Source organism: Nomascus leucogenys, chromosome 14 (genome assembly GCF_006542625.1).
Source record: "Nomascus leucogenys isolate Asia chromosome 14, Asia_NLE_v1, whole genome shotgun sequence".
NCBI classification, from domain to species: domain Eukaryota; kingdom Metazoa; phylum Chordata; class Mammalia; order Primates; family Hylobatidae; genus Nomascus; species Nomascus leucogenys.
Genome location: NC_044394.1, coordinates 39,532,769 through 39,556,855, shown reverse-complemented (window position 1 = coordinate 39,556,855; position 24,087 = coordinate 39,532,769). Strand labels below are relative to the sequence as shown.

The 24,087-nt window shown below is 51.0% G+C and overlaps 2 protein-coding genes across 3 annotated transcripts; one reads left to right on the top strand and one right to left on the bottom strand.

Annotated features, from left to right (window-relative positions):
- Window positions 1-274: 274 nt before the first annotated feature.
- On the top strand, window positions 275-15,023 carry MED9 (mediator complex subunit 9). Its single transcript, XM_012501200.2, has 2 exons — window positions 275-621; window positions 13,096-15,023. The coding sequence occupies exons 1-2, from the start codon at window positions 398-400 to the stop codon at window positions 13,310-13,312; spliced, it is 441 nt and encodes a 146-aa protein (XP_012356654.1). The 5' UTR covers window positions 275-397; the 3' UTR covers window positions 13,313-15,023.
- Window positions 15,024-16,354: 1,331 nt separating this feature from the next.
- On the bottom strand, window positions 16,355-22,332 carry RASD1 (ras related dexamethasone induced 1). 2 transcript variants are annotated; one of them, XM_003279855.4, is made up of 2 exons: window positions 17,796-18,433; window positions 16,355-17,584 (listed from the first exon to the last, which is right to left on the bottom strand). In XM_003279855.4, the coding sequence occupies exons 1-2, from the start codon at window positions 18,079-18,081 to the stop codon at window positions 17,025-17,027; spliced, it is 846 nt and encodes a 281-aa protein (XP_003279903.1). In that variant the 5' UTR covers window positions 18,082-18,433; the 3' UTR covers window positions 16,355-17,024. The 2 variants fall into 2 exon arrangements, with proteins under 2 accessions (XP_003279903.1, XP_004090423.1); XM_004090375.3 differs by having other exon boundaries at window positions 17,428-17,510; window positions 17,796-22,332.
- Window positions 22,333-24,087: the final 1,755 nt, after the last annotated feature.

Here is a 24,087-nt window from a genome sequence, read left to right as displayed (position 1 = left end):
TAGGGAGGCTGAGGCAGGAGAATCGCTTGAACTCGGGAGGCGGAGGTTGCGGGGAGCTGAGATCGCGCCACTGCACTCCAGCCTGAGCAACGAGAGCGAAATTCCGTCTCAAAAAAAAAAAGACTGTTATTTCTGAAATAAATCCCTATTTCTCACTATTTAATAATTTAACAATCTTGACTCACAACCCAAATCCAGGCACCCCAGTCGCACCCACGGCCCGTTGCCTAGCAACAGCCTCCCCAGCCCCGCCTCCGCGCCTTTCCCCGCGGAGTGCCCAGTGCGCACGCTCAGAGCCTTCCTCCACACCCCGCCCCTACAGGGCGCGAGGTGGTGACGTGTGGAGTCCGCGACGCTTTCGGCGGGCCGACCTCTGGGCTAACCTAACCCCGGAGCTATGGCCTCTGCTGGGGTGGCAGCCGGGCGACAGGCGGAGGATGTATTGCCGCCGACGTCCGATCAGCCGCTGCCTGACACCAAGCCGCTGCCGCCCCCTCAGCCGCCGCCAGTCCCTGCGCCTCAACCGCAGCAGTCGCCGGCGCCACGGCCTCAGTCACCTGCCCGCGCGAGGGAGGAAGAGAACTACTCCTTTTTACCTTTGGTTCACAACATCATCAAATGGTAAGAACCTAGGAGAGAACCAGGCCCCATACTCCCTCCAGCTTCTCCGCTCAGCAGTTTCAGAGCTGCAAGAGGCCCTGGCGCTCTGGGGCACGCCCGCGTTTCACAGATAGGGAAACTCAGACCCAGAGCGGGAAGAGGCCTTTGCCAAGACAACAGAGACGTTCCATGAGTTAAGCAAACGATTTGAGCCTGAGAGGTGGGAAATCCTTAAGAATGAAGCCAGCTTAGAGACTAAATACAGACTCTTGTCCAGCGGCTCATATGTGCATCCCAGCGATCTTGAGCAAATTAAATCTCTTTAAGCCTCAGTTTTCTCACCTTTAATGTTGGTAATACTCACTTTAGTTCCTTAGTTCAACAAACTCAACAGATAAGCATCATCTTCCCTGTGCCAAGTGCTACGGGATGGACACAGTAAAAGGGGCCAACTTTTCACCCCCAAAGTTTTCACCAGATAGAAGGAAAAAAAGACATGATTGGGAATAACCCATAATTAAAAAAGATTGAGCGGGGAGCGGTGGCGATGGGAAATATTAGACTAAACAAAAACACAGAAGTTGCTTCAGATGATTAGACCCACCTGTACTGACTTTGTTCTAACAGTACCAAAGGAAATGATTTTCATCCTTTTGGCCAGCCTTCAGGGTAGCCTGAGTTTTCAGAGTGACTCTGTAAAGGAAAAACCAAAAACAAAAACACAAAAGTCTCACTGATCCTCATGTTTGCCTAAATTATTATTATTTTTTGAAACAGGGTCTCACTCTGTCACCCAGACTGGAGTACAGTGGCGTGATCTCGGCTCACTGCAGCCTCAACCTCCTGGCCTCAAGCCATCCTCCCACCTCAGCCTCCCAAGTAACCGGAACCACCGGCATGAGCCACGGCACCCAGCGAGTTTTTGTATTTTTTGTAGAGATGGAGTTTCACCATGTTGCCCAGGCTGTAAATTATTTTCATTATGTTACTTCACTCTATATCCACGTGACACTAGGTGTAAACCCGTAGGCTTGTAACTCTTACTCAACCATTAAAGACCAAAACAAAGTCAATTAAAATTACGATTCCAGTAACATTCAGGTGAACATGAATGTGCTCTTCACTGTTTTACTGAAATGGAATTGTTACAACGTGAAGGTCTTGACTGTTAGTGGCCCACCCACTTTTGAGTTTAAGCAAACTACATTCACTTGCTGTGGGATGACCTGATGCTCTTCTGCCACTTTTCAAAGAACTACAAAGGCTTTGTTCTCACATTAGACCCTGGCTTCATTTGGCTTCGCTTGGTGTTTAAATACCGTTTATAGGGGCCAGGCGTGGTATCTCGTGCCTGTAATCCCAGCACTTCGGGAGGCCAAGGCGCGCGGATCACAAGGTCAGAGTTTGAGACCAGCCTTGCCGACATGGCAAAACCCCATCTCTACTAAAAACACAAAAATTAGCCAGGTGTGGTAGTGGGTGCCTGTAATCCCAGCTACTCAGGAGGCTGAGGCAGGAGAATCACTTGAACCCGGGAGGTGGAGGTTGCAGTGAGCCGAGATCATGCCATTGCACTCCAGCCTGGGCAACAAGAGCAAGACTCTGCCTCAAAAATAAAAAAATAATGTTTATAGGATAAGGCAGCCTGTTCAGTTTTCGTGAGCCTGTGATAATGATCACAGACAGAAATACATATGGAGCCCCTGTAATCCTAGGGCAGGGTTTATTCAGATTAACCCTAGTTTACTGGTTTTAAGAAAAATGTGGAAAAATGAAAACACAAAATGTACACATTCACAAGGACAGCTCTTGAACTCCCCAAGAGTATATTCTTGAGCCCTGGTAGAGCAGCTGGGTTGGGTTGGCCTTAAAGATGTAGTAGTAACTTATACTAGAGAGAACAGGCTTTGAAGTTAGACAGCCCTGAGTTCAAATCTGTGTACTGACATTTTCTTGCCTTCTAATCTTCATATAAATGCCTAACCTTTCTAGGCCATAATCTTCTTATCTCTAATATGTCCATAGTGGACCTCAAAAGAGAGGTTCAGATTATGTAATAGCTCTATAATGTGCTGACTGGGTGACCTTGGCAAGTAGCTTAGCTTCTCTGAGCCTGTTTTTCTCTTGTGAAATGGGAATGCTTATGTTGTAGGATTGCTGGGAGATGTACTTAAGAGCGTACCTGTGAAACATAGTGAGTTGATCACATGTGCTTGTCTCTGTTCCATCTAAAAGGATAGAGAAGGGACTTAAAAAAAAAAAAAAAAAGCATAAAACCTTCAGACACGGTGGCTCATGCCTGTAATCCCAACACTTTAGGAGGCTGAGGCGAGCAGGTCGCTTGAGCCTGGGAGTTCAAGACCAGTCTGGGCAACATGGCAAAACCCCGTCCCTACAAAAAATACAAAAAAAATTAGCCAGGCATGGTGTCGTGTGCCTGCAGTCCTGGCTACTTGGGAGGCTGAAGTGGGAGGATCACTTGAACCCAGATCATGCCACTGCACTCTAGCATGGGCGACAGAATGAGACCGTGTCTCAAAAATAAAATAAAAAGCATAAAACCGAAAAGAATAGGACAGGAGATGATTGCCACAAAGTGGATGACCAGGCTAATTCATCTACCAACTCCTAAGCACCTGGCTTGTTAACTATGGCCTATCCCCAGATCTCAGGAACTCTAGTGCAAGGACCCTCTGGAAATAGGGGTGAAGGTGGGTCTAAGAACAGGAAGATTACTTGGAAGTCTGTTTAAGAAGCAGATCCCCACAGTGCTGTCCCACCTCCCATCCCCTCCAAGCGGCCAGGTGACTACCCTTCTTCCAACTTGGCAGATGGTTAAAAGGTTACTGTCCCAAGATTTATTGTTAGGAAGGAATAAGCCAGAAAGTACCTAGACTGGGGGACACCAGGCACACTGCAGGGGTAGGTAGGGGGAGCCATACTGAAAAGGGATTAAGAGAAAGTTCACAGTCTGAAGAGAGACTCCACCCGAGCCCTCCCCCACCTGGCTTCTAGTTTGGCAGCCAAAGAGAGTGGAAGTGCCCTCTCTATGGTGTGTGACCAATTAAGAAAAAAGACATTGAAAAAAAAAAAAAGCCTAGTCAATTAATTCTGAGAAAATGAACAAGCATCACTCATTTGCAGAGCTTCCACTAAGCCTTTTAGTGTTTTATTCTTAAATATATGAGTGGATGGCCAAGGCCACTAAGCATAGGAAGAAACCCCCTGGTAAGAAAGACATGGGTCAGGTGCGGTGCCTCATGTCTGTCTGCAAGCTCAGCACTTGGGGAGGCTGAGATGGGAGGATAGCTTGAACCCAGGGAGCTGAGGCTACGGTGAGCCATGATCACGCTGCTACACTTCAGCCTGGGTGACATAGACTCTGTCTTGAAGAAGGAAGAAAGAAAGGAGACAGAGGAGAGAAAGAGAGAGAGGAAAAAAGAGAAAGGCAAGACAGAAGAGCAGAAAAAGCCACTTGGAGATAACAGTAGTCACAAAGGAATGGAGTGGTTCTGCAGCTGTAAACATGAGAAGAGGCTAGGATGCAACCTGAAAACCCTCAGTATAGGCGTGTCTTTGAGTTTATAGGTGAATGAGGGAGGAATAAGGGCAGAGGAGGAAGGGAGAGGAGACCTCGTGAAGCCTGGGGGAGTCAGAAGGCTTGGTAAGAGTGATGCCAACAATGAGTCTTCAATTAGGAAAGGGAGGCAGGAGGAAGGTTGGTATAGGAAAAACATGTAAGGACACGAAGCCAAGAAATAGCATCTACTCATGGCAGTCAGCTTCTAGCTTGGTGGTGCTGAGCATACATCCAAGGCAGGAAGAGGGGGCTGGGGAGGAGGGAAGAGCCAGGAAACAGAGTGCAGGGGTCTTCTGAGGGATGGGGAGCTAGTGAAACTGTCAGGCTGGAAGCCAGTCAAGACAGTCCTGGCAGGTGGAGATGAGGGCTGGGACCATGTCTGGTCCACCCAGGTGGTGCTCTCTGGCCCTGGGTCCCTTCCTTTCCTATAACTTCCCCAGTGATCCTTTTATTCTTTGTTTACTTCTTGCACAGGGGATGAGTAAGGAGGTAAAACCTGAAGTAGTGAATTTAGCCTTTCTTGTTCTCATAAAGAATTCAGAGTTTTTGAAAAATTATTTAATAAAAGTAACAACTGCAAGTTTAGAAGTACAGAGAAATGTAAAATGGAAAAAGGTTCCTTCCCCCAAGTCCCCTCACCTGTAGTAACTGCTGTTAATACTTTCCTAAGTTCCTTCTGGGAATTACATATGAATGTCATTTCAAAAATGTATACAAATTGAGATCATGTCGTACTTGACTTTTTTCACTGATTAGTCTTTTTTGGCCACCTTTCCATACTGCACATAAAGATGTACCTCATTAAGGCAGCTGCAGAAAATTGCATCTTGTGGATGCACCATAACTGATGCAACTGGTTTTCTGTTGATGGGCTTCTAGGTGTTTTTCTTATTCTTGCTATTATCAGCAGTGCTGGGGTTAGCATCTTTGTATAGGAGTAAGTTTGCGATCAGATAAATCCCAGCAGTAGAATTGCTGGAGCATAGGGTACAAACATTTTTTATAGTGATAGTTATGCTAAATTTAGAGCACTACGTCTTTTTAGCTAACTCTTTTCCAAAATTCAGCCCTTGTAGACTAGACTGCTTCAGTTAACCTAAAATGGCCTATAAATCTGCCACCCAGAAAGCATTAAACAAAAATTAAAGTTGTAGATGGATTCTACAAGTACCCATGGATATGAAATGGAAAGAGGGCCTCTCCCTTCACTCGTCCCAGCTCCCTTGCAAAGCTGTGTAATACTCCACTTTATAAACGTGCTGTCGTTTATGTAAACAGTTTCTTGCTGAAGGACACCATCATTGTTTCTGCATTTTGCTGTTGGAATCAGCACTGCAGCAAGCATCTTTGCCCATGCTATCTTGGTGAACTCTTGGTAGTCTCTGTGGGGGTAAATTTCTAGCAATGGGATATGTGTATCTACCGTTTGGGTCACTATGAGCAAATTCAGAAAGAATGCCCTGATCTGTGCTTCCACCAACAGTTTTTGTGTCTTTCCCCATCACCTGCCATCACCATTAAACTTTTAACTTTGGCAAACCTCATAGGTCAGAAATGATATGTTGATCTTTCATTAAGTTAGATAAAGCATCCCTTCATAGGCGATTTTATATGTCACTTTTATTTTTCCCTATAAATTGCCCATTTCTCTGTCAGATTTCTTTATGTACAGAAAGGAAATAATGTGTGTCAAATGTACTGTAAATACTTCCCCCAGGTTGTTGCTTTTCTTTTGACTTTGTTCATAGTCATGGTTTTTCTATTTGTTTTTCATTCAGATGCATATAATTTCATGTAGTCAGATTTGTTAAGCCTTTCCCTTATGGCTTCTGAGTTTTGGTCCTACTTAGAAAGGCTTTCCCACTCTAAAATTATAGGTATTGATCTCTTTTTTCTAGAACTTTCATGGTTCCATTGTTTACTTTTAATTCTTTGAGGCTCCTGGAATTTATTTTGGTGGGAAGAGTAAGGGGGCCCCAGTTAGCCACATCTTCCCACTGCTGTTTTTGAATATATGTTATTTTCCCTGCTTGCAGTGCCACCTTTACCATGCACTGAATTCCCATATGTTTTCTGATCTACTTATGGACATTCTCTCCTCCAGCACCAAACTATTTTAGTTCTTAAATCTTCATGATACATTTAATTATCTTTTAAGGTTAATTTTTCGCCCTTCCTCTTTCTTGTCAGTATTTCCCTGGCCCTTCCTTTCCCGTGGAGTTTTCTAGCAGCCTGCCTGATGCTAGATCATGATGCTTTTGGTTAGTGGAACATTTCCTCTGTAATCTGCTTCTTTACTTCCAAGCCTGTTGATACCACTCATTGGCCAGGTCGTTCAGCCTCGCTTTTGAGTATTATAATCAGCATTTAATTAGTCTCTTTGCCTTTATGCTCATTTTATCTTGTGAATGTTATTTGGCTAATTTTTCTTTGTTCTCCGTTCTTCTCAAATTGAGCCCAAACTTAGGCCTTTACTCAGGGATCTCTGCAGACCATCTTCAGATTGCCTGCCCGAATAACCCAACACAAAGCCCACAGAGGGTCCTCTTGCTACAGGTGCTGTTGGGTGGGCGGAGTCCTCCAGGCTGGCAGACCGTCTAGCCCCTCCACTAGAAGTGCCCACAGAAATGCTGCACAGAGCCCTGTGAACCAGAGCCTTTCCTGTACCCCCAGGGACCCGCCTGGTTCTGGGAGTGCTCTGGCTGGGACAGTCCTGCTTGGAGTTGGAACCCATAGCACTTTCCTCTCTTCTAGCGTCTTTCCCACAGTTGAATGAAAAATTAAACTACATATTTATGTTATTTTTAAAGAATGAGGAAAGGGAGGCTGGGCACAGTGGCTCACACCTGTAATCCCAGCACTTTGGGAGGCCGAGGCGGGTGGATCACGAGGTCAGGAGATCGAGACCATCCTGGCCAACATGGTGAAACCCCGTCTCTACTAAAAATACAAAAATTAGCTGGATGTGGTGGCGCACACCTGTAGTCCCAGCTACTAGGGAGGCTGAGGCAGGAGAATCGCTTGAATCCAGGAGGCAGAGTTTGCAGTGAGCCATGATGGTACCATTGCACTCCAGCCTGGCGACAGAGCGAGACTCCATCTCAAAAAAAAAAAAAAGGAATGAGGAAAGGGAAAAGAAATCACATTTTCATGCCTATAAGAAATATTATAAATCCCAACTTTGAGACTTTCTTGATATATATAGATGCTACATTTAAAAAATGCATCATAAAGGAGTAATGAAATGGGGTCTGTTAGATTGGGGAAAATTATTATTTTTTCCTTCAAACTTAACAAATCGAATCTGAGTTTGGAACGAAGTAGCTCAGCCTAGGCCTTCTGAATTACAGTTGTTGCTGCCTTGCCTGATGGTTTTGGCTCACTTTGTAAGAGTAATCTGTCGATGTTGGGTACTTTAAAAACATTTTTAAAATTCAATGTTTTAATTCTTTACAAGGTCTAAGGCTGCTAGGTAGGTAGAGGGGAGCCGTCCTTGCCACCACAGACGGGGCTCAAGTGATGAGCACGCTGTCCGGCCCCTCCACCTTGGCCTGGCCGCTTCAGCAGGTCAGCAAGACCTCAGAGCCCCAGCCAGACCTCTTTCGTGGGAACAGGGTGTTATTGACTGTCTTCTTTCCACTCAAGTATCTATTAATCTGCCCCGGCCTTCCATGCCAGCTGAGACCTGTTCCCGGGTTGTGCAGGAAGCGGCCCCCACTAAGTGCCCACACTGGCTTCCTGGGGATAGTCCGCACACAGTTACTGCAGGCCTCTGCCGTTCACTTTCTTCTCCCTCAGCCACACCCCAGGGAGCAGGATGAGCGGCCACAGATAGGGGGTGTTCATAGACTGCTCGCAAAGGCGTTTCCCATTTGCCTAAAAGCCTCTTCACTCCTCTGCCATGTCATTTCCATCCGCTCAGCATGACTCATAACCAGAAGGTGGGCCCCAGCAGAAGGCAAGCCCCACGAAGGCGGGCCTTCGCGAGTCAGCACTTCCTTAGTGGGCGTGAGAAATGCCAGGCAAGCATTTACATGGGTCCTGGGAAGGGCGGGAAGCTTTGCCTGGGAAGGCTGGAGGTGCTTGTGGTGGCCCTGGGGGGTCTCCTTCACAGTTTGAATTTGCCTGAAAGGTGTTGTCTGTGGGTAGGAGGCCATCTGGAATTATTTTATTTTTTATTTTTGAAAAGGAGTCTCACTGTCGCCCAGGCTGGAATACAGTGGCGTGTCTTGGCTCACTGCAACCTCTGGCTCCCAGATTCACTTGAATCACTTGATTTCCGTGCCTCAGCCTCCCAAGTAGCTGGGACTACAGGCACACGCCACCATGCCTTTGTAAAAATAAAAATAAAAATAAATTGTATTTTTGGTAGAGACAGGGTTTCGTCTCAGTCTACAGGCACACGCCACCACGCCTCTGTAAAAATACAAAAAAAAAATTTTTTTTGTATTTTTAGTAGAGATGGGACTGGCCTCAAGTGATCTGCTCACTTCAGCCTCCCAAAGTGCTGGGATTACAGGCGTGAGCCACCGCACCGGGCTGCCATCTGGGATTTTTAAGCAGCATAGTGACCTGCTCAGAGTTGGGTTTCTAAAGGTGGGTGGGGCAGAAGTGTTTCAGAAGAGGGGAGGACCTGGGTCCACAGGAAGGCAGTGGCAATGGGAGGTGGCTGGTCTAGAGGAGATGGAGCTGGCAGGATGGTGCCTGGGAGAAGGGGACACACAGGTGTGAGTCTAGGGGTCCTAGCACGGCCAGTAGAGTGTGTAGGTGGGACTGCACCCTCCCCCGTCCCCTGCTGACAGCAAGTCTATGCTGGACATTTGCCATCTGCCAGACTCCAGGCAGGAACGACTTGGTAACTGTGGAGGGAGGAAACTCAAGTGCAGGAAGGAAGGCTGGCTGGGGAGGTGCTCCCTGTGTCGAGGGTTCAGGAGTGGATGAACACGTTCAGGGCATTTTGTAGGGCAGTGATTTTTCATACTCCATTTAGCAGCGGCACCTTTTGTCACTCTTTGCTAAAAAGAGTATTTTTTACATGTAATGCTGTGAGCAGATGAAAGCAAGGGTGTGAGTTCAAGGCCTCCCTCTCTGGAAGGCCTCATAGGTCTTGGCAGAACTGGAGCAGAGAAACACAGTTGATAGGTAAGTAGTAGCCAGTATCATCCAGGGCAGGAGGGAGAAGTGCGTCCTCCGTGGCTACAGATAATCTACATCAGTACAGTTTTTTTTTGGAGGACATTTTGGTAATATCTGTCAAAAATTTAAATATATGTAACCTTTGACCCAGAATCCCTACTTTTAGAAAACGATCTTACCAAAATACTTGCACAAGTACATAAGGGTATAAGTACAAGATGTTCACTGTCATTCTAGTACAGTACAACCACCCATGAATAGCCAGGGTAATTTCGCTGTCTAATTGTATATGTGTTAACATGGAAGGACATCTGAGGTGCCTTGTTAAGTAGAAAAAGCAAGAATGAGAACTATGGATGGTCACATTTCTGTCAAAACAAATAAGAAAAGTTTGTGTGTTTTGTATGCTGTTGTATATTTCAAAGCCATCTGAAACAGTGGACACCACATGTTAGCAGAGGTTATCTCTGGAACAAGGGGTTAATGAGATTTCCCTTTTCTAAGCCTCAGTTGTCTGTCATTTTTGAATTTTTTCCCTCAAGTACCTATTACTGTCATTTTTTTTTTTAAAGCGATCTTAGAAAAATGAAAGCCACTGGAGTTAGTACGGTGCGAGGAGAGCTTGTGGGCAGAGGAGTGGACTGGTAAGAGCTGGTCTGAGGGCAAGGCAGCTGGGACAGTGGAGTGTGAGGCACGGTGCATGGAAGTTGTGAGGAAGAAGAAATGGGAAACTGAGTCAGATGCCACCAAAAGGTCAAAAGAAATGACTGTCAGATTTGGGAGGAAGTCTGTGTCAGTGGTTCTAGCACAGCTATTGGCCACTTTGCATCTGTACTAAAGCATCCATACTAAAAAGAAGAACCACAAAGAAAATCAGGGCATGATTCTCAGACACCTGCCTAAACCCTGTGATGTTTGCCTGTGAGTCTGGTGACACGGATACAACTGTCTGTCAGACATGGGAAGGATGCTCAGAGGATCACCCCAGGCGGTAGTATTTTTGTCCACTCTTTAAAAAAACCATAGTAGGGGGCTGGGCGCAGTGGCTTGCAGTGCCTGTAATCCCAGCACTTTGGGAAGTTGAGATGGGCAGATCACCTGAGGTCGGGAGTTGGAGACTAGCCTGGCCAACATGGAGAAACCCCATCTCTACTAAAAATACAAAATTAGCCCGGCGTGGTAGCGCATGCCTGTAATCCCAGCTACTCAGGAGGCCGAGGCAGGAGAATCACTTGAACCCGGGAGGCGGAGGTTGCAGTGAGCCGAGATCGCACCATTGCACTCCAGCCTGGGCAACAAGAGTGAAACTCTGTCTCAAAACAAAAAACAAAAAACAAAAAAAACACCACAGTAGCTGGGACCAAAGTGCTCTGACCTTGCCTTGTTTGTACGACGTTCATCCTCCTTGACCTAGTGGCTTTTTTCATTCCTTCTATAGTTGGCCGATGACTAACCTTGAACACAAAGGCAGGCCCACTTAGAGCTTTCTGCTTTTATTCGCCCGATATTTGGGCCTGTCCCTTTTCTTTTGGTTTGAATATTTCACAGTCATCCTGGCTTAGCAGGTGCCCACTTCTGAATAGCATGTTCTCTTCACTCCAGGAGTTCCGTGCTATTTACCTCCACCAACTAGGGCAGTTGGGCTTGCAGAGGGGCCTCCCTGTGGGCTGCGCGGCCCCTTTTGGCTCAGCTGCCCTCCAGGCAGCTTGTCTTACAGCTCCTTTTTTATTATCTGAAGACTGTCTCCTTTCCTGAAAGTTCACCAAAGAACAGGCAACCCTTGCGATTTGGGGATTTTCAGAGATGAGCATCTTAAACATGACCCACTTTCAACTTTCAGAACTAAATTTTCTTCTGGGCCAGGTTATGTTTGCTTCAAGAATGGAATTATCTGTCATCCAAATTTCTATTTTAAGTACTTTTTTGTTTGTTTTACCATGTCCTTTGAGACTCATGTGATGTGAGTCGGTTTTTTTAAAAACTATATTTTAATTTTAAAACTTCTTTGGGACTTAAATTCGTAACAGTATGTTAACACGCATGCCATCCGAGTAGAAGGATTTCAGAAGTCCAGATGGTTTCTGTCCACATTTGTGGATCAGAGCTGAGACTTCAAAGAATTAAAATAAAAGACGTTCCCTATTTGCTTCCTTCCAAAGGATTTGTAGTTCTCATGAATACCAGTTCATCCCCTCTAGAATCTGAGATAAGGTATACTGTTAATGGTGTCTCTCAGTTGAGGGCATCATTTCCTGGCCTCTCATTTCCTAGAAGAAGTGATTGATTCTCCATACCCTCCCTCTGAGTTTAGAGCTGTTGGTAAATACTGAGCTGGCCATGGTGGCCATCTGATTTGCAAGGTGTGAGACGTAACTGATGGATCGCCAGGAAAGATGGATATTCTGCCTGCGTAAGCAGAGAAATGATGAATAGTAAACATGAATTAGCACCATCTGGGTTGAAATTTCCCACTACGGATGAACATTTATTTAAAAAAATTAGTGATCATCGACAGTTTTTCCCTCTTATGCCTCAATGGCTTACTTTCAGAACAGCTTACTGAATTGCCTTTTAGTTTTGGTCTCAACCACTTGTTTTCAAAAGCCCCATCCACTTACTAACTTTTAAAAAATGTATAGGAAGCTGGGTGTGGTGGCTCACGCCTGTAATCCCAGCACTTTGGGAGGCTGAGGCAGGTGGATCACCTGAGGTCAGGAGTTCAAGACCAGCCTGGCCAACATGGTGAAACCCCGTCTCTACTAAAAATACAAAAATTAGCCGGGCGTGTTGGCTCACGCCTGTAATCCCAGCTACTCAGGAGACTGAGGCAGGAGAATTGCTTGAACTGGACCCGGGAGGTAGAGGTTGCAGTGAGCCGAGATCGCGCCACTGCCCTCCAGTCTGGGCGACAGAGTGAGACCCTGTCTCAAACAAACAAACAAAAAATGTATAGGAGCAACTGCCAGGCTGTTTTTTTGATCTTCAGTGAGATTGTTCTTGCCTCGTTTTTCACTGAGTAGGACCTCTGTGCAGCTAATAGCTGTGAGATGGAGCGAACAGTCTGCCTTGAAAGTGAACTTGACTCAAAGACAAGGACTGTCCATGACCATGGTAGAAGAGAGCCTGTGTCTGCTGAGACATTTAAATCAGTTCCATTTTAACTAATTTAACATTTATGAACAGTTCTGTGGAAATTAGTCTTTATGTTAACAGGTTCAAGCCAGCATCAAAACCTCAGCTAAAATTAGCTCTTGCTAGCTGGTAAAGCCTCCTGATTGGCCTAGAAATGGCTCCAATTAGACAAAATTTCGTATTTCAGCAAGTTTTGTTTGGCATTTGTCACCTGATATTGGTATTGGTTTGTTCATTGAACCAACATGTTCATGAGCTTATTTGCCAAGCATTCATTCTTTCCATGGACATCTCTTGAGTGCCTGCAGTGCCCTACACACTGGGCCGGGGGTAGGGAGGGAGACACCTGTGACCAGGCAGACACAGTTCTTGACCTCACAGAGTGACAGTTGACTTGACAGAAGATCAAGAGTGTCTGTGTGTGATCTGCAAGTGTGCTTAGGCCTGGAAGCTCTTTGCCAGCTGCCTAAAAAAGAACCCATCCCTGCCCTCTGGGGGTGGACAGCCTAGTCAGGGGATAGACATATAAAACGAAGTGTTCTAAAAGCTATGGCAGGAATGACAGCCAGCTCTAGGGGGTGCAGGGCAGGAACGCCAAGACGTGTATCAAGCTGTGAATGCTAACAGCTGTTCTTCTTCCCCCACAGCATGGACAAGGACAGCCCGGAGGTCCACCAGGACCTGAACGCCCTCAAAAGCAAATTCCAGGAGATGCGCAAGCTCATCAGCACCTTGCCCGGCATCCACCTGAGCCCCGAGCAGCAGCAGCAGCAGCTGCAGAGCCTCCGGGAGCAAGTCAGGACCAAGAACGAGCTTCTGCAAAAGTACAAGAGCCTCTGCATGTTCGAAATCCCCAAGGAGTAGAGTGAGGCTGACTTCCTGAGAAAGAGGGGGAGCCAGTGGCCTGTCTCCCCACTACCATTCCCAAATGCTCCTTGGGGCGTGGTTCCTGTGGACCCCAGCCCAGAACATCAAGCTGCAGGGGCGGGGCTCCTGTGCTGCTGCACCCGTGTCGCCTGTGTGGGAGCCAGCGCAGAGCTTGGCTGCGCCGGGGCTTCCTCGTGTAGATCCATATGTCTAGATGCATAATAACTGGAGTGCCTGCTGGTGGAAGTCAGAATGCTCCTGAGGCTGTGGAGGGGGTGGAGGACTCTCCCCTGCCTCTGGGGAGGGGGCCATCTGCTGCGCCCGGCCCCACTGACAGATCTGAAGAGCACAGTAGGAAGGGAGGTGGCTCCTCTTTGCTTCCTTCCCTCTCTCTCCTCCCACCCCCATAGGATCAGTGTGTACCAGGTACACATTGTTCCTGTTAACAGCAGCTTCTTGAAACATTTGCATAGAATTCGCTGGATGAATTAAGCCTGCACTCATATGGCATAGAACTGTGAGAGAATGTTTTGAAAGGCCAGAGGGTGGCCTTTTTCCCCAAACAGTTTGGTTCCTTTTATGTTTGAGCCAGTGAAGGGAACTATGCTGTGGGGGTGTCAGCCTACAGCCCTGCCAGGCAGCCCCTGGCTCCAGGTTCCCTGCCTCCTAGCGCTCTCCTTGCCTTCAGCTCTTGCTCCCTTCCTTGTTCGTCACCCTCAGTCAGTGCCCAAGAGTGGCCAACCCGCTTCACATCTGCAGTGCTTCCCCAGGGTTGCCAAGGGGCCGTCCTTTCCACGCAGGCTAGAAGAGGTCTTCAGGCGAACGGACCTTCACCCTTCTGGCATTTCAGATTCCCATTGCTCTGGTTAAAAGGTCTTTCCCTCGTGGCCTTCGCACTTGCGGCAGCAGCGTGTACTACACTGCAGAGGGGTTCAGTGTTGAGAGAGAGGCAACCCTGGGGGCCAGTTCAGGTGGTCCCCAACCATGAGCTAGGTCTGAAAGTTACACAGCCAAGTTGGAGCTCTTAGAAGTTGATGAGCAGCCCTCATTTCCCCAGCTTCCCTGACTTTTTCCAGATGGGACGTTTTATTTGTGTGCTGTCCCTTGACTGTCAGATTGAGGTAAGAGCAGTTCTCTCCGTTGCCTCTCGAGGAGGAGGTGCGAAGTCCTGGAGTATTGTTTGGGTCTAGGAATGGGCACATAACCTGCGCTGACCAGTTGAGGGGCTTAGCAGATGCCTGCCAGCTGACCTCGTTGGCAGGAGGATTGGGTGATGTTTTTAGCAAAGCTTCCATTAGTGTAGACCTGTAGCCACCTGTCAGAAGGTGGGTGGCATATTGGGGACCTGGGAATGTGTGAAGGAGGAGATCAAATTTCAGTGGCTTTGGACAGAAAAGAAGGCTCTGGATTTAAGCGGGTGGTCACCTGTGAGACCAGGTCTACCTTGGGACTGTTATTTAACTGAATCAGTTATTTCCTTGAAATTTCACAGTAGTGGGTGGGCCAGTTTTAAGGCTCTGACAGATACCATGAAACATGAAGCACGTGGAACTACAAGACCCCCGGGGTCTTTCTGAGTGCAAGGCTGAAATGGACAAGGGCTCCTCACGGGGGTGGAGGGAGCCCGAGCCTGCCTTGTGTTCCTTTTTTGACTTGTGACATTTTTCAAACACATAATTAAAAGGACTTATGCTCTGCTGTCTCAGGATATCATGCTTTTTGTACTGAGAAATTCATAGTGGGATGGCTCTCAGATAGTTGAGAGGAAAATGTTTCTCTCACTGTTCAGACAGAGAACCACACCTCTGCTCCTCACCTCCCTCCGCCCCAGCACACACACCTGCTGAACCAGTGTGGAACAGGAACTCTCTCCTGGCTGGCCTCAAGGGCAGTTTGCCTGGCGGGTCATCCCTGCCCCTGCCTGTCACAGGCCCCTGAGCTGTCCTTAGTTGCCTTTTATTTTTGGAGGGGGGAGGTGGGGGGTGCCTTTTGGTGACTGGAGGCGGTTCAGTCCTGTGGGGAGCCGCCCTCAACGGAGCAGGGTTGAAATCCTTCTAGGACGATTTTGAGTGTCTCTCACGGGGCTGAGCGCCCTCTCAAAGCCACCAATTACTTGGATTACTGGGTGGCCGGCATTTGTGCTAAGTACTTTTCAAACATCACACTTAATCCCCACAGCGAGCCCATGCCGAGGGTGTTCTCTCTTCCTGGGGTGAAGAATTAGAGGCTTGGCAGGTGTCACCCACCAACAGGTTTGCAGTACTAGTGGCAGAGAGAGTAGTGTTCTGGGGTGCCTTAGCCATGAGAGGAAGACAGGAAGGCTGAGGGGGGATGGGGCTCCACACCTGGCATGAGCACTTCCTGGAGCTAGAGGGGGGCAGAGGCTGAGGAGTTAGCTGTTTCCAGACAGGGTGGCACCCTGGAGTGAGGGGGTGGGGGTGGGCGCCAGGATGGTCCTGCTTCCAGGTGGAGTCTCAGGCTGTTTCCCCAGGGGCCTGAGTGATGCCTCCAACAGTCTGAAAGTTTGCCTGGGCCCACACTGAGTCTGGTGACAAAATGGCTAGGCACAGTTCCAGTGGCTTTTACGCTGAAGAATTCAGAACATTCTCTCAGAAAATGAGGCCTTTTGTCATCGAACCCAAAGAAAATTAAGCGGGTGGATGGCTAGAAAGAGTTCGTCTCCGGGGGGGACCCTGAAATCCTTTATATTTGTCCTAGTTTTCTAGGGAACCATCCCCTGCATAGATACCCCAGGCATCTGGGGCTCTTCGAGCTGGCCGGGCGGTGGCTCACGCTTGTATCCCACTCTGGAGGCCGAGGCGGCGATCAGGAGATCGAGACGGTGACCCGTCTTACAAAATACAAAGGGCGTGGCGGGCCTGTATCCCAGTTCGAGGCTGGGGAGAATGGTAACCGGAGCTTCGTGAGATTCCCACCCTCAGTCACAGAGCCCGTCCAGAGGCCCCCGTTCCTTTCTATCACCCACCCCTTCCCCCACCTTCCCAACCATCTCTAAAAGCAAAAACAAAAAACAACTGGTTTTCCATTTTAAATTATTTTATTGTATATTAAAAAAACAAATAAAGCAATAACTTTAAAGACCTCACACACACACAGTATAAACACCTGGGTAAGGTTTTGTTCGTGTCCATGTTGACACCGGAACTACCGTTAAAGTGCAAGTTTTGTTTTGTGTTCCTTCGTGCAGTTTCACTCACATGTAAACAAGTCACTTGGCTATGATTTGACCCACGCCACCCCCCTTAGTTTCGGGAGGGCAGAGGCTCTACCGGCTGTCACGGCAACCCGGAATCACAGACAAGATAATGCCCCGTGGGTCCTGACCCTCAAGCGGGCAGGACGGTTTCTTGAAGCCTAGCAGAGGCTGGATAACTTCACATCCCTCCCCCACCCCGCGCTCACTCTTAGGTCTTTGAGAAGACATCCACCCTCGGCTGGGCCCTCGCCCCCCAAGTTACGCGGGTGGCGGGCCTCAATGGAGGGCCGGGGGTGGGGGAATGGTCCCAGTCTTGGCCAGTTCTCTTTCCTTTCGGAGCAGATGACCATCCTTTCTCGGTTCAGTGGCGCCTCCCCAGTGCTGGGGGCGGATCGCGGGGAGGGGAGACGCCAGTCCGCGCGCTCGCGCGTTGGATTTGACTTTTAAACAAAAAGGTCCTCCTTAGGTTGCGTCGCCGGCGCGGCGGGGCTCCTAGCTGATGACGCAGCGCTCCTTGTCCTTGGCCTGGCTGCCAGCGCTGGCCTTCTCGCGGATGTACATGAGGTCGCTGTGTACGCTGGGCCGTCGCGCGAAGGGTGCCACGATGCCGAAGGCGTCGCCCGGGTCGCCGCCGCCGCCGCCGCTGCCGGCCCGCAGCAGCTTCTTGTTCCGCAGCGCCTTCTTGTGCAGCACGTCGCAGTACTGCACCGAGACCTTGCGGTGCAGGTCCGGGCTCATCTCGCTGGGCAGCTTGGCCATGGCGAAGAGCGCGCGGAACATCTGGTCCAGGCTGCTGTTCTTCTTGGCCGAGATCTCAAAGTAGGCGCAGCGCTGGGGGTCGTCGCCCACCAGCTGCTCGATCTCGCGCTGGTCCACCTCGCGGTAGAAGTCCCGGTCACCCTTGTTGCCGCAGATGACCAGGGGCACGTCCACGTTCTCCTTGGTTTTGTTCTTGAGGCAAGACTTGGTGTCGAGGATCTGCTGCCTGAGCCGCTGCACCTCCTCGAAGGAGTCGCGGTTGTCCAGGCTGAACACCAGGATGAAAACGTCTCCTAGAGGGGGCACAGAGAGCAGAAAAGGAGAAGGTGAGGGTGGCCGCCCAGGGGACAAGTCGGGCTGACTTTGAGGCCGCGCGGGGCGCGCTAGCTTCTCTAAGCGCGAAGCGCACTACTCGGCGCGCGGCAGCAGGACCGGCGCTCGCGGGGCGCCCTGGCAGAGGGTTCCCCGCCCTTCCCTCCCGCGCCTGCCCGGCCTCCGGCTCACCTGTGAGGATGGAGAGGCGCCGCATGGCGGGGAACGGGTGGTTGCCGGACGTGTCGAGGATGTCGAGCTGGTAGACCTCGCCGCGGATGGAATAGAACTTGCGGTGGAAGTCCTCGATGGTGGGCGTGTAGGCGTCCTCGAAGCGGCCGGTGAGGAAGCGCGACACGATGGCCGTCTTGCCCACCTTGGACGAGCCGAGGATGACCATGCGATAGCAGTTCTTGGCCGGGATACTCAGCTCCGAGTCGCTCGGGCACATCTTCTTGATCATCGCGGCCAGTTTCATTGGGCAGAGGGGCCGCGAGGGCGGGCGCGGGGCCGAGAGAAGGGTGGAGAGCGGCCGAGGGGCGCTGGGGTGGCGCGCGGGGTGAGCGGCCGGAGGGCTGTCCTCGGGCTGGGCGCGGCTCGGGCTGGGCTTGGGCTAGGCTGGGCTCGGATCGGGCTCTCCCAGGATCTGAGCACAGGCCGCTTGCTCTGGCTTTGGCGCCCGGCCGCCGCCCTTATATGCAGCCTGCTTGGCTACCCCGCCCCGGCCCTCCCAGCTCGGTGCGTCACGCCCCGCGGGGCCCGCCTCCCCCGCACCGGCTCCCAGCCCCGGCGACCTCGCCGCCCGCTGCCTGGCTGCTGCTCTCTGGGCGCGGGGGCTGGGGGGAGCAGTCCAGGGTCGGGCTGAGATTGGAGGCGCTCCGACTCCGCTTTTCCACTGCCGCGGGCTCGGCGGCCGCAGGGGCGTCGGGGTTCTGGTCCCGGCGGTGCCCCTGTCCCTCTGCGACTTCGGGCAAGGACCCCCCTTCCTGCACCTCCCGCGCGCGTACACTTACTTTCTTTGGTTCTCAGTTTCCCCAGAGAATAGGAATCTAGTAAGTAACCCAGTAAGCGCAGCAGCGTTTGCTGCTGGCGCAGACCGCATATTGCAGTCCTCAGAGCACAGCCCCAGCCCCAGCCCCCTTCCGCTCCGGTCCCCAGCCGGGCTCTTGTTCCCGGGAGGCGACCGCCGGGCGGACGCGGGGTTTCGGTGCCTCTGGCGCGGAGCTCGGCACCGCGCGCTCTGGCCGCCAGAGGGCAGCAGAGGGCCCGGCCGGCGGCTCGGGGAGGCTGGCGGGCGCGGCGGGCAGAGCTGGAACAGAGGCTAGGAGCAGGCGGGTGGGGAGTGGCAGGGATGGAGCAGGGGCCTCAGGGCGCCAGGCTGGGGCCCAGCAGGAGCGGTCCCCAACCCCGCGCTCTGCTGCAGGCCTCAGCCTGCTCCTTTCTCCCAGCCAGAGATGCTCTGTGGCATGGAGGGCTCTGCAGCCAGCGGCCCACCCCCTCCATCATAGCATTTTGGGCTTTTACTGTGCGACGCGTGGGCCGACGTTCTCATTGTCTAGCTGAGAGAGCTGGAGCTCAAAGCCACAGCGAGCCCAGGAAGGCCCTGGGAGCACAGCACAGCCTCTTGCCTTCTCCTGGGCCTCAGTTTTCTCTTCTGGAAGATAGTGATTCTGGTTCTGTGATTAAGGATGAAAACATGCAAATGCTTTAGGAGGGCAGGGCCTGGTAATAGCAATAGCAACAATAACAGTAGTATTGACCCATGGGGCCTGGTGGGGGTACTGTCAAGAGCACACCAGGTTGATCAGTAACCAGGAGTGGGGTGATGTTGCTGAACATTGGCAACAAGCTATCTGGAGCCAGCTCCTCAGCCCTGAGCTCTTGAGGAAGTCACTGCTCCTCAAGGGAAGCTGTGTGCTCAGTGTTTTGCTTTGGCCACGTCTGACTTAGGAGAAACCTAGGAAGCCATTAGCTGGCACCACCGGCCCAGCTGTCAGGTGGTGGTGGTCTGTGGGCAGTGCTGTGGGTGCCATACCACCCACCCCATGCCTACCCACCTCCCTCCTACACTGGCACTTGCTGTAGGGGCTGCTGCGGGACACCCCTAACCTGTTTCTCAGCCCAGCTTGGCCCCCATCCTCAGAGTCCCTGCATCTCTCCCAAGCCTCACTCTTACTGTCAGATATTTCAAATGCACGCATCACACAGTGAGCATCCAAGGGCTCATCAGTGGCCCTGGCCTGGCTCTGATTCCTGGTGTCACTTATGCAGCAGTTATCTGACAGGCCAGCTGAGGCTGGAGCCCCGCCATTCTTGGTTCCTGCCCCCATCTGAGGTATGTCTGCCAGAGTCTGGGAGAAGGGGAGAAGGAACTGAGCCCCAGCCCTGGATATAGGGCTGCAGTGGTGCAGGGTGTTCACTGCAGAAAGCAGCCAGTTGAGGGTACATGGGGGGGCTCAGTTAAGGTATAGACCTGAACCACCTTCAGACTGAGCACCGCCTTCCTGTGCCTCCAACAGCAGCACTGCATGGGCAGCCGGGCTCTAACTTGGGATGACTGATAGCCAGGGCTATAGTGAAGGTGGACCCCACACAGCCATTGCCTCCTGGGGCCCTAGTCCCAAGAGGGTCCATTTGAGATGAGCAGAGGGCCTGAGGGTCAAGGATCACATCCCAGCTCTCCCCTGGTCAGTGTCCAGGCTGGCCCCTTAAATCAGGAACATGACACTGGCAGGCACCGATCTAGCCTGTGTCCTCAGCCACAGTGATTCCTAGTACCATCTGTGAATGGCCGTCTGTCCTACGGATGCTGGGTTGTGAAGACCCAGGCCCACCTGCCATTCCCATTCTGAATGCCCCAGAGCGCCTCCTGTCAAGGAGGTGGCCTCTGGGACTTTACTCTCTCAAGCAGCAAGCCAACTTCCTTGTTTCCACCCTCATCTTTTCTTTTAAAAAGGCATCTCTTTCCTTTTATTACAAAAGTAATAAATGCTCATGGTTTTTTAAAAATCCAAACTATTTCAGAAAGGACCAGAATGAAAGAAGCACTGGGATCAGGGCCTCTCTCGGCCACACCCAGGACAGCCTAGCCACCAATTCTGGGGGGTGGCATCTCCTGATGTCCCCACATGGCCAGACTCCCAACTGCATGAAGGAAGTCTTACCCCAATGCAGCCTCTGCCACCCAGCTCTTTGTTCATGTAGGTGCCCTTTTTCCTTCTTCTGGGGTTTGCCTGTGTGACTTTATACCAGGCCCTGCTCTAGGCTGGCTAATCAGAGTGGCCGGGGAGGACCGGGGGCTGGAAGACAAGCAGGAACAACTCACAACTCACAGAACCATCCGCCCCCTGGATCCCGGAGTCCCACAGAGAGGGAGCATGTGTACCGGGCTTCCCAGTACTCCCGCTGCCTGGGCCCTGTCAGCCATCGAGGCATTTGATGTCCAGGTTGATCACAGTCCCATGCTGTATGCAATAAATAATTCTGTTTTCTGTGTGTTTGGGGCATGAGACAACAAACAGCATGTATGAGGCTATAAGCCTGTCTGTAAATAGTATTCACCTGCAGTGCAGCGATTTTCCTGCTTAGAGGGGAGGGGAACTGTTTAAAATATTTGACTAAATGTCGGGGGTGATCTGGGGGTGGGCAGGTGGACCCACCCGCTCCCCACCAGCCCCAGGCAGGAAATGCCAGCCACACAGCCTCATCTGAGGGCAAAGAGCAATTAGAAGGTTCTTGAGAGCTGGGCCGGAGGAGAATGCTGGGCACCCCATCAGAGCTTTGCCTGTTGTGTCCTGAGACAGAGTCCACACAAGGGCCAGAAGTGGCCACTTCAGGTGACAGGAACCCAGAGCACCCTCGGGCCTGGGCACTGCCGTGCTGGCCTGTGAGGCCAGAGCCCATCTCTACCAGCGCCTTGCACAGAGGAGGCCCTGAGGCGCGCTTCTGTCCTGTGTGACCCTGGTATGCCACCTCCTGAAGAGGAGGAAAGGGCAAATGGAGCTGGCTTTGCGTTCCCTCTGACAGGCTCCCCTTATCAAGCTGAGATTTTAACTCTGGTAGATTCCTCATCAGTGATGAGCTCTATACCCGGCAGAGCAGACCCTTACAGCAGAAGCCAGCTCAGCCCAAGGCTCCCGGCTCTGCCCCAGGAACCAAGGATCAGGATGCATGGAGCTTTGCTGCCCGGCTCAGACCATCCATCAGCAGTATGTCCTCAAAGGTTGTGTGTGCAGAGGTGCTGGCAGAGGGAGTGAGCACCTGTGCGAGCAGGAGCAGGACTGAAGCACTGGATATGGTCAGACCAGATGCCTCTCATGCCCCTCAAGACCTGAGACAGATTCTGGATTCTAGAAAGCAAAGAGAAAACCATGAGGAGCTCCATGGGTGATGAGGGAGGCACTGCCTGAGCACCTGCTTTATACACAAGGCAGTCATGACTATGACGACCATTTTACACATGAGGGGCCGCGGGGTCAGTGTGTGCAGTGTCCATCTGGCCCAGCCCCACGCCATGCCTTTCCTCCCCAGCTGTGGGCTCAAGTATTGTGAGTGGAATTTGAAGAAGTGAACCCCTCTCTCTGCCCCTCAACCCCAGCACAGCACGTTCCCACAGCCTGGCCCTTGCCAGCCTTCAGGGGCCCCTCAGAGGCCGAAAGAAGTTGGAACGTCAGGCCGGGCATGGTGGCTCACGCCTGAAATCCCAGCACTTTGGGAGGCCAAGGCAGGCCGATCACATGAGGTCAAGAGTTCCAGACCAGCCTGACCAACCTGATGAAACCCTCTCGCTACTAAAAATACAAAAATTAGCCAGGCATGGTGGCATGCACCAGCACTTCTGGCTACTCTGGAGGCTGAGGCAGGAGAATCACTTGAACCCAGGAGGCGGAGGTTGTAGTGAGCCAAGATCACACCACTGCACTCCAGCCTGGGTGATAGAGCAAGCCTCCGTCTCAAAAAATAAATTTAAAAAATTTTTTAAAAATAAGGCGGAATGTCAGGCACATGGCCAGGTGGCAGGGAGGCATGTCCATGCTTTCTGACAACCCTCGGATCACCCCACAAGAGTGACTCTGCCTCCAGGGGTGGCTGACCCCGCTGGCCCTGGTGGCCTGGGGTTTGGAACAACATGAGAGTCCAGGCCCAGCTTCCTGCGAACACACTGGAGCCGGGCTGAATAATACTGCTTTTCTAAGTTAGAAATGGTCACATGCAGTATTGGCAACTTTATATGGTCCAACTTGATTAGACTTGGCTATAGTAGGGTGCACAGATGGAAAGTTTACAGCTTGAAGGTTCCCTTATGTGCACACCTGTGACAGCACCACATCTAAGCACAGGGCACCTTCAGTTCTGAAAGGCTCCCTCGTGCCCTCACCTGGCTAAGCCCCTGCCGACTACATTGGCTTCTACCACCGTAGATCTGTTTTGCCTTTTGTGTCTGGTTTCAGTGCATCATAGGTCCATGATATCCTTCCACAGGTACCGGCCACTCATTCCTTTCCTTGCTGCAGGGGAGACCATTGCGTGACTAAGCCACGATGTGTGTGTCCACTGTCCTGCTGGCGAATGCTGCGGGTTTCAGGAGACAGGATGCAGTGGGGATGGGTGTTGCTTGTTGCTCCCAGGCACTTGTGTCTGTGAGGAGACCCAGGGTGGCACTGCTGCATCATAAGTGGACCCCACCTATGGAAATGCACCATTTCTCCCCAAGGAAACAGTCCAGCCAATCCCAAATGGCAGGACTGCATGAGAGGTGGCCATGCAGGGGGTCCAGAATACACTGACAATTAAAAAAAAAATGATCGGGGCTGGGCGCGGTGGCTCACGCCTGTAATCTCAGCACTTTGGGAGGCCAAGGCGGTCAGATCACCTGAGGTCAGGAGTTCGAGAGCAGCCTGGCCAACATGATGAAATCCCATCTCTACTAAAAATACAAAAAATTAGCCGGGCGTGATGGCAGACACCTGTAATCCCAGCTACTTAGGAGCCTGAGGCAAGAGAATCACTTGAAGCTGGGAGGTGGAGGTTGCAGTGAGCCAAGATTACGCCACTGCACTCCAGCCTGGGCAACAAGAGCAAAACTCCATCTCAAATATAAATAAATAAAAATAAAAATAAAAAATTGTCATCAAGGTGGGCATGTAAGAAGATGCAGGTGCTGTGAAAAACAGGCTAGAAGTTCCTCAGTGGGTCCAACGTGTGAGTGACCATATGACCTAACAATTCCACACCTAGGTATTTGCCCAAAAGCAATGAAAACGTGTCTACAGAAAAACTGTCCACAAGTGTTTACGGCAGCATTCTTCACAATAGCCCGAAGGTGGGAGCAACCCAAGTGTCCACTGCCTGAGGGATAAACACAGTGTCTCCATCCACACAGTGGAACACTGTTCAGCCGTAAAAATGAAGAGTGCTGAGGCATGGCACTATGCAGCTGAACCTCAAAAACCCAGTGCCGAGTGAGAGAAGCCGGACAGCAATG